The sequence below is a fragment of the Nicotiana attenuata genome, unplaced genomic scaffold (genome assembly GCF_001879085.1).
Source record: "Nicotiana attenuata strain UT unplaced genomic scaffold, NIATTr2, whole genome shotgun sequence".
NCBI classification, from domain to species: domain Eukaryota; kingdom Viridiplantae; phylum Streptophyta; class Magnoliopsida; order Solanales; family Solanaceae; genus Nicotiana; species Nicotiana attenuata.
This window is the reverse complement of record NW_017674027.1, coordinates 76,547-85,593: the sequence shown is the minus strand read 5'-3', so window position 1 is coordinate 85,593 and position 9,047 is coordinate 76,547. Positions and strand designations below refer to the sequence as shown.

Below are 9,047 nucleotides of genomic sequence, written 5' to 3'. Positions count from 1 at the left end.
GCAGCTTGATTTGCACACAATTTAGCCATGTCAGCTGTGCCACTTCCACATAAGCTTGGTCAATGGTCAAATGTATTTATTAGTATTCATTTTGTCAAGTTGAAGTATTCAAATGGGAAAAATATAAGTTCATATATCGACTTTACAAACCGGTACAAGTTTAAATGGTCAGGAAACCATTACGCCTTAAAATAAGGAAGTGTTAAAATAGATAAATATATGTTTGTCTATAAGAATACAATTTTTGGTTTGGGCAGTAAAGTCTATAAGAAATTCATATTTAAACCTAATTAATTACCTATCAAAAAACGGCCCTACCAATATGTTAAGGAGGAAGTTTCTGTTAAAAGAGGCGCGTCCTTTCAAAAGTCTTCATCCCCTGCTGATTTATTTGAGTCTTTATTTTGAAAATTCACACACAAATCCTTTCCAAAGAAATTCTTCCTCTTCTTTCCTCCTGTTGACTTCTCTCAAATTGCCTACTATTTTAATCACTCTTATCATTTCCATTTTTATTCATCTAAGAAATTTTCCTTATTTGTTTTCCTTTTCTCCCTGTCACCCTCTTCCTCACTCTGTTTCTACAACTATGAAATAAGCAGCTGATTAGTTGGGCGCGCCGATCTTCGGGACTCAAAATTTATGTAAAGAAGAGGTAAGAGTTATGATGTTCTAATTGCCAAATATAGAAGTCCTCCTGTAATCTTTTTGAGAATTTTTTTGATTTAGTACTACTGATAGCTTTCTTCCGCTGTTTTTTTTAAGAAGGTGGCAGTTTATTAATTGCCCAGATTTTTTTTTTCTATTTTTATTTAGATGCAATTTTGTGTTAGTTTCAGGCTTTCAGCACAGAACACTACTTCAATTTGTTTTTGTTCTTCTTTTTACTGGGAATTCTGATTAGGAGTATATGAACAAAAGCTAAAGTTGCTCTGCAGAATGAAAAATGATCGCAAAGTTCACTTGAAGATTTGTATAAAACCTGCAGAAAGATGATTAACTATGTTACCGTTGACTTAAAAGAAAGAAGGACAATAGTTATGGCAGCTGAATTTATAAGCTAATAATTTCCAAATAAATGTTAAATAGTTAGCTCATGTTTCGAGTGTTACTAGTTCAAGGTATCCTAATCTTGAAAGTCACGAGTGAAAGCTTAACAACGATAATGTAATGAAGAGTAGGGGAGCTTTAGAGCAACGGTAAAGTTGTCTCCGTATGACTTATACGTCACGGGTTTGAGCCATGGAAGCCGCCATTAATGCTTGTATTATGGTAAGCTGTTTATATCACACCCCTTGGGGATGCGCGGTCCTTCCCCGACTCTATTGTGAATGCGAGATGATTTGTGCACCGGACTATAACTACCCTTTAAAGTATGTAATGAAGTACTATAACGACTTGACATTTAAAAGATAAAGCTATGAAATCAGAAATGAATTCAATTGACAAGATATTGAGATATGTTATGTTGATACTCGATAATATTCATTGAACAAATAGTTGCCTTTTTAATTCACTATATGGACATATCCTTTTAGATTTGATCCTCAATACATCGAAACTGAACTTTTAAAACAAAAACAGCATATCAAGATGTTTTACTAAATTGAGTTTCAATAACAATTTCAATTATTAAAATAAGACATTTCATTACATTTCATGTCAAACATAAACTAGGCTTAAGTTACCCTGTTATCAAGCTAATATATGATAAAGTTTAAGTTGATTGCGAATTTATATTAATAATCTATTTTTTTTCCGGATATATGGGTGTGGCATCACCTAAACTTTAGCATACAGGGATACGGATAGGAGTATGGATACTTCTGTTAAAATACATCCAATAAACGTATGTTATGATATACATAAGTATATATTTCGACAATCAATTCAAGTTATTAAATTAAAGTTAATACAATTAAATTAGTTGTAAATACTTAATATTTAAAAGAGGAGCACTTGGTCACCTTCCAAAGTGCAGTGGCCAAGACCCAGATTGATTACTTACTTCTCAAGAAGTATGATAAAAGGGTATGCACGGATTGTTAGGTTATCTCGAGCGAGAATCACGTGACTCAACATAGGCTCTTGATTATGGACTTGGGGATTACAAGGGAGAGGAAAAAAAAGGTTGTGTATGGTCAACCCAAGATCAAATGGAGAGCTTTAAGTAAGGATAAATCCCAGGAGTTGGCGGAGAAGCTAACAATTATGAGGGCATGGATGAGTAGTATAACGCCAGTAGTATGTGGACCAAGATAGCGAATTGCATCAGGGAAGCAACTAGAGAAGTGCCAGGGGACTAGAAGAGCCACTCTGGAAGGCAGAAAGGAGACTGTTGGTGGAATGGAGATGTCCGAGGGAAAGTGGAGGTTAAGAAGGCGGTGTATCTGAAGTTGATAGAGAGCAAAGACGGTGAGGAAAAGAGCGCGGACATGGATTAGTACAAGACGGCTAAGAGGGAAGCAAAGATAACGGTCACGGAAGCGAAGACAACTGCGTTTGGACGTTTGTATAAAGGGCTTGAAGACAAAGGCGAGGACAAAAAGTTATACAAGCTAGCCAAGGTGAGAGAGTGAAGTGCATCAAAGACGAGGAAGAAAAAGTATTAGTGGAAGAGGCGCATATTAAATAGAGATGGCAGGCGTACTTTCATAAACTCTTGAACGATGAAGGAGATAGGAACATTATGTTGGGTGAACTGGATCACTCCGAGAGTCACCGAGATTTTGGGTAATGTAGGGTGATAAAGGTCGAGGAGATATAGTGGGCTATGCGTAGATGAACATGGAAAGAGCGACCAGGCTCGACGAGATTCTGGTTGAGTTTTGGAAGAGCGCTGGCAGGGAAGGTTTGGAGTGGCTCATAAGCCTATTTAATGTCATTTTTAGGACATCCAAGATGTCTGAAGAATGAAGGTGGAGTATGATGATCACAGTATATAAGAACAAGGGGATATCCAAAACTGCGATAATTATAGGGGTATTAAATTACTCAGCCACACTATAAAATTTTGGGAGAGAGTGGTGGAGATGAGGGTGAGGAGGGGAGTATGTATATTCGAGAATCAGCTTGCACTCATGCCAGGGCGATCCGCCACATAAGCCATTCATCTAATTAGGAGGTTGGTGGAACAATATAGGGAGAGGAGGACGGACTTGCATATGGTGTTCATCGATCTGGGTAAAGCATATAACAAAGTCCCTAGACAAGTTGTATGGAGGTGCTTGGAGGCGAAAAGTGTCCTTGTAGCATATGTTAGGATGATTAAGGATATATATAAAAGAGTTAAGACCCGGGCAAGGGCAATAGGAAGAGAATCGGGAAACTTCCCGGTCATGATGGGGTTACACCAGGGGTCAGTGCTTAGCCCATTCTTATTCGCCTTGGTGATAGATGTATTAACGTGGCATATTCATGGAGATGTGTCTTGGTGCCAGTTATTTGCATATGACATAGTATTGATTGACAAGACGCGAGATGGAGTTAACGCCAGGGGTTTAAGTTGAGCAGTATTACAACGGAGTACAAGTTCAGTGGCGTAACTCATGAGGATGAAGTGGATGTGAGGTTTGATACTCAGGTCATCCCTAAGCGGGATAGTTTCAAGTATCTTCGTCAGGAATCCAAACTGACGGGGAAATTGATGAGTATGTCCACCGTATTGGAGAAGAATGGATGAAATGGAGGCTTGTTTCTGGTGTATTGTGTGATAAGAAGGTGCCACCAAGACTTAAAGATAAGTTCTACAAAGTGATGGTTAGACTAACTATGTTGTATGGGGCCGAGTGTTGGCCAGTTTGGAACTCTAATGTCCACAAGTTGAAAGAAGCGAAAATGAGGATGTCGAGGTGGATATGTGGGCATACTAGGAGAGACAGAATCAAGAATGAAGATATTCGGGACAAGGTAGGGGTAGCCCTCGTGGAGGATAAGCTGCGATAAGTGAAACTGAGATGGTACTAGCATGTGAGGACGAGATGCCCTGATGTCCCAGTAAGGAGGTGTGAGAGGTTGCACATGGTGAGTCTAAGGAGTGGTAAGGGTAGACCTGAGAAATATTGAGGATAGCTGATTAGGCATAGTATGGTGCTTCTTCATCTTACTGAGGGAATGACCCTTAATATGGGGTAGTGAAGGTCGAAAATTAGAGTAAAGAGTTAGTGAGTAGTAAAGGGTATCCCCTTACGTACCGGTAGTTTTAGTACTACTCTAGTTCTGGCATATTCTTGGACTCTTATTATTACTTGATATTGCTTATGTTTCGGTTTGTTAATATCACGTTGTTGCTATGTTTCCATGACTTGTTCAATTTTTATATTGTATTTCTTTACTACTGATATTGTGCTTACTTGAGCCGAGGGCCTATCGGAAATAACCTCTCTACCTGCATAAGGTAGGGTCAAGGTCAGCGTACACACTACCCTCCCACATCCCGCTTGTAGGAATATACTGGGAATGTTGTTGTTATTTAATATTTTATTCATAAGTAATCTCATATAATAGCATAGTATTTTAGTACTTTATATGAGATAAAACCAAAATTAAACCAAATACTCAACCAACTTATACTTCTTTATTGGTTATAAGTGTACTCAAAGAACTCAAGTTAGATTGACCAAATCCAGTGCGAATCCCACCCCACGTGTCGGGTCAACATAAATGCAACAAGGATTTGAAGAATCCGAGCAACATAATCAAAGATGAAAGTTGCATTTAAAACATTAATTACATCACTCAACACAGTCAACTAAGCCAAGTCGAGTTGGCTCGGTAAGCAAGCTTGATTCATCTTTAACCGAGTCGAGCTGATCTTAGCCAAGTTTCAACTTAACTAAGCTGAGCCAAGCCCAGCTCAAGCCGAGCCCCGACCAGCTCAGCTTTTGTCCATGCCTAGTTAAGTCAAAAATCTACAAAGAAACAGAAGGGAAAAGAAAAAGGATTTGCAAAGATGAGTTTTGTATAAATAAGTTCTGCAATCTAAGAAATTCAGGTATTGTATATCTTTTGTGCCTTTCTTCCTTTTCAGCAAGGCTAGAATTGATTCTCAAGGTTGATGCCTTTCTCTATTAGATATGCCACTTCTAATGATGGTTACCAGCCCTTGTATAGAATTTGCATAGAGTTTCAGGAAACTAGCAAATTTATTGTTTCCAAATAAGTTGTACCCTTTCCTTAAACTCCAGTAGGTCAATTAAATTGGCTAATTCTCTTCCCTTTTTTGTCCATCTACAAACACCTTTAACCTTATGAATTGTTTTTTTTCCTTATAGATCTTTTTTTACCATTTGGGAAGGTGTATTCCTAATGCACAAATTAAAATCTTATGCGTTTATGTCATTTTAATAGTACTTCAAATAGTTCTCTTACATTGTTTCTATGTTGTACAGGCTCAAGATTGATATAAGATCTTGCAATTAGGTCTCATTTCATCTGGCAAAATGGAGAGAACAACCCCTTCAATTTTATGTAGTCTCTTTTTTATTGCATTGATCCTACTTCTACCAGAACTTTCAGTGGGTGAGCCAAGATCTCAGACAGTCCAGATCATATGTGGAAAACAAATCGAGCAAAATACAACGATTTTTGTCCCAAACTTTGTTGCCACAATGGAAACTATAAGTCAGCAAATGAGGACTAGAGGATATGGAGTAGCAGTTAATGGAACTGGACCCAACACTAACTATGGACTGGCGCAATGCTATGGCGATCTTTCTTTACTTGACTGTGTCTTATGCTATGCTGAAGCGCGAACCGTTCTGCCCCAGTGCTTCCCTTATAACGGAGGGAGAATCTATCTTGATGGCTGCTTTATGCGAGCAGAGAATTACACATTCTATGACCAGTACTTAGGTCCAGAGGACAGGCATGTATGTGGAAATAGGACCACAAAAGGTTCTTTGTTCCAACAGACTGCCCGGCGAGCTGTTCAGCAAGCGGTTGCAAATGCACCGAGTAATAATGGCTATGCACGTGCTGAAGTGCCAGTGCCCGGGCCTTCCAACGAGACAGCTTATGTTCTTGCTGATTGCTGGAAGACACTGAGCGCAAACGCCTGCACAGCATGTTTACAAAGTGCATCTGCTTCCATGTTGGGATGCTTACCTTGGTCAGAAGGTCGAGCGTTGTACACTGGATGCTTCATGAGATATTCTGATACAAATTTTCTCAATGCTATTTCTACAAGCGGAGGCTCATCGTCAGGAGGTAATGTTTACACTTTTTCGTCCTGGTTCACCTGTTATTTATTGAGTGAAAAAGTAATTACGCTGAATAATGGTCTTTTTTACTCTCAAATGATCATATTGCAGGAAAAGTTGTAGTCATTGTAATTGTTGTTGTTAGTTCTGTGATAGTCTTGGCAGTAGGTGCTGTCATTGGTATTTATATCTGGAAGAACAAACAAATCCAGAAGAAGAGAAAAGGTAAATTCTTTTGTGCCAAAATTATTGCTAAAAATCAATATATATAATGAACATATATTGAATCGTATGCTAAAAGGTTTGTAAAAGCAGAAACTAGCAACATTTTGTAGCTGAGCATTTACCTTGAATAACGGTCAACAACTCGTGTTTTTTCCAATTTGAACTTGTCAGGTGCAAAGGATGCGGAGAAACTAGTTAAGATCCTTCACGACAGCAGCTTGAACTTCAAATATTCCACACTTGACAAAGCCACAGGGTCATTCGACGAGGCCAACAAGCTCGGGCAAGGTGGATTTGGCACAGTTTATAAGGTAATGGCTGAATGCTGTACAATTATAGTAAATCTTCAAAGTTGTAGATTGTCCATAACAGTAATGCAATACTATGAGGTCAACTCATTGCAGGGTGTTCTGCAAGATGGGAGAGAGATTGCGGTCAAAAGACTGTTCTTCAACAACAAACACAGAGCTGCAGATTTCTATAATGAGGTTAACATAATTAGTAGTGTTGAGCACAAAAACTTGGTAAGGTTATTGGGATGCAGCTGCTCAGGACCGGAAAGCCTTCTCGTATATGAGTTCCTCCCTAACCAGAGTCTTGATCGCTTCATCTTTGGTGAGTAACCGATTTTGCACTAGGACTAAGTGTTGTATTTTCACATAACCACAACGATGACTTTGTCACACATCTTGATTCTAATTTTAAAATTGACAGACTCTAACAAAGGTAAAGCTTTAAACTGGGAGAAAAGATTTGAGATAATTATAGGGACTGCAGAAGGTTTGGTATACCTCCACGAAAACACAAAGAATCGAATAATTCACAGAGACATAAAAGCAAGCAATATACTGTTGGACTCGAGGCTCCGTGCAAAAATTGCTGATTTTGGGTTGGCTAGGTCATTCCAAGAAGACAAGAGTCACATAAGCACTGTTATTGCTGGCACATTGTTAGTATTTCTTTCTTTCATCTTCTAATTTATAGCGACTAATATGGTCCGAGAATCTTTTTCGTGCAACTATAATGGACCAACCTCAGAAATTTGATGCAATATAATGAATGATTTACCCTTCTAATATGCAGAGGATATATGGCTCCGGAATACTTAGCACATGGCCAATTAACGGAGAAAGTAGATGTTTACAGCTTCGGAGTTCTTCTACTGGAGATTGTTACGGGAAGGCAAAATAACAGGAGCAAAAACGCAGAATATACGGACAGCTTAGTTTCCATTGTAATTTATGAATCACTTTTTCAATCCTCTTCTGCTCAATTGAAAACTTGTTGCTCATTGCTTTATCTATTGGATGAAACAGGCATGGGAACACTTTCAACGTGGGACAACGGAGGAACTGTTCGATCCAAATCTCATGCTGCATAACTACCATACAATCAATGTGAAAAATGAGGTGCTGAGAGTGTTACATGTAGGACTTCTATGCACTCAAGAAATCGCGACGTTAAGGCCATACATGTCTAAGGCATTACAGATGCTCGTCAAGAAAGAAGAAGAGTTGCCTCCACCTACTAATCCGCCTTTTATAGATGAGAAAACCATGGAACTTCATGACCCTCGGGAGAAGTACTCAAACGACCCGCTTAGAGAAGGCGATTCTGCTTCGGTTGCCACCTTATCTAACAGCGGTTTTTATCCCAGATGATCTCCTGAAACTGATATAAAAAAAATTCCATCTCAAGCATCATATCAGATAGTTGCTTTAATCATTTTGTTCATAGTTAGAGATGTTTGCACCAATCAAGGGGGATCATATCACCCTAATAGAGTTGCTGTTTACATGACCAGAAAGAGAAATCAGAAATACTTGATTTCAAACTTACAGTGATATTTATGGAATCTAAATGTAGAATTTCATGTGTGTGAATTTATGTATTTGCTTATAGCCTGTTTGGCCAAGCTTCTAAAATCTGTTTATTTTGAAAAGTGTTTTTCAAAAAAGTACTTTTGGTAAGAATCAGTTTGTGTTTGGCTAATTAATTTGAAAAGTACTTTTGAGTAGTAATTAGTGTTTGGCCAAGCTTTTGAAAACTGCTTCTAACTGTATTTCTCTCAAGAGTGCTTATCAGAAAAGTACTTTTTGACCCATCTATATTTTGATCACGAATTAACGAAATGACATTTGGATTGTTAAACAAAATAAGAGAATTTTTGTTTTAACCTTGGGTACAAGGAATGATCATACTCTAATTCAAACTAGATTTGGAGTAAAAGAAAATGCACTTCCGTTATTCTAAGATTCCCATTTCTCATCTCATTAAAAAGAAAAGTTATCCGTAAGTCAAATCAATGGGGTCTTCGATTCTAACACAAACCAACTATTTTGTCTCGGTTCTCGTTCAATTCGCTTAGAGGATTTGTATTAACTACACAAGCTACCAAAACTACACCCATCCAATCTACCTATCTCTCCTAAACCCCTTTCTCGCCCTTCATCGTTATTGAAATATAGGTCCTCAGCAGCGGAGGCGGATCCAGGAGTTTAAGCTTATGGGTTCCTACACTATCTCAAAGTAATATACAATAACAAACCAAACCAATGAACCGGGTTCCAAGTTAAATATTCTTGTAGAATTAAATATTCTCTCCTAATAGCCCTTCATCGT

At 38.3% G+C, this 9,047-nt stretch overlaps 1 protein-coding gene across 2 annotated transcripts; it reads left to right on the top strand.

Moving 5' to 3' along the window:
- The first annotated feature begins 391 nt into the window (after positions 1 to 391).
- On the top strand, positions 392 to 8,326 carry LOC109217847 (cysteine-rich receptor-like protein kinase 2). Of its 2 annotated transcripts, none has more exons than XM_019382130.1 (8): positions 392 to 655; positions 5,391 to 6,207; positions 6,312 to 6,425; positions 6,597 to 6,736; positions 6,830 to 7,040; positions 7,140 to 7,374; positions 7,509 to 7,659; positions 7,742 to 8,326. In XM_019382130.1, the coding sequence occupies exons 2-8, from the start codon at positions 5,442 to 5,444 to the stop codon at positions 8,084 to 8,086; spliced, it is 1,962 nt and encodes a 653-aa protein (XP_019237675.1). In that variant the 5' UTR covers positions 392 to 655; positions 5,391 to 5,441; the 3' UTR covers positions 8,087 to 8,326. The 2 variants fall into 2 exon arrangements, with proteins under 2 accessions (XP_019237675.1, XP_019237676.1); XM_019382131.1 differs by lacking the exon at positions 392 to 655 and adding an exon at positions 4,956 to 4,993.
- Positions 8,327 to 9,047: the final 721 nt, after the last annotated feature.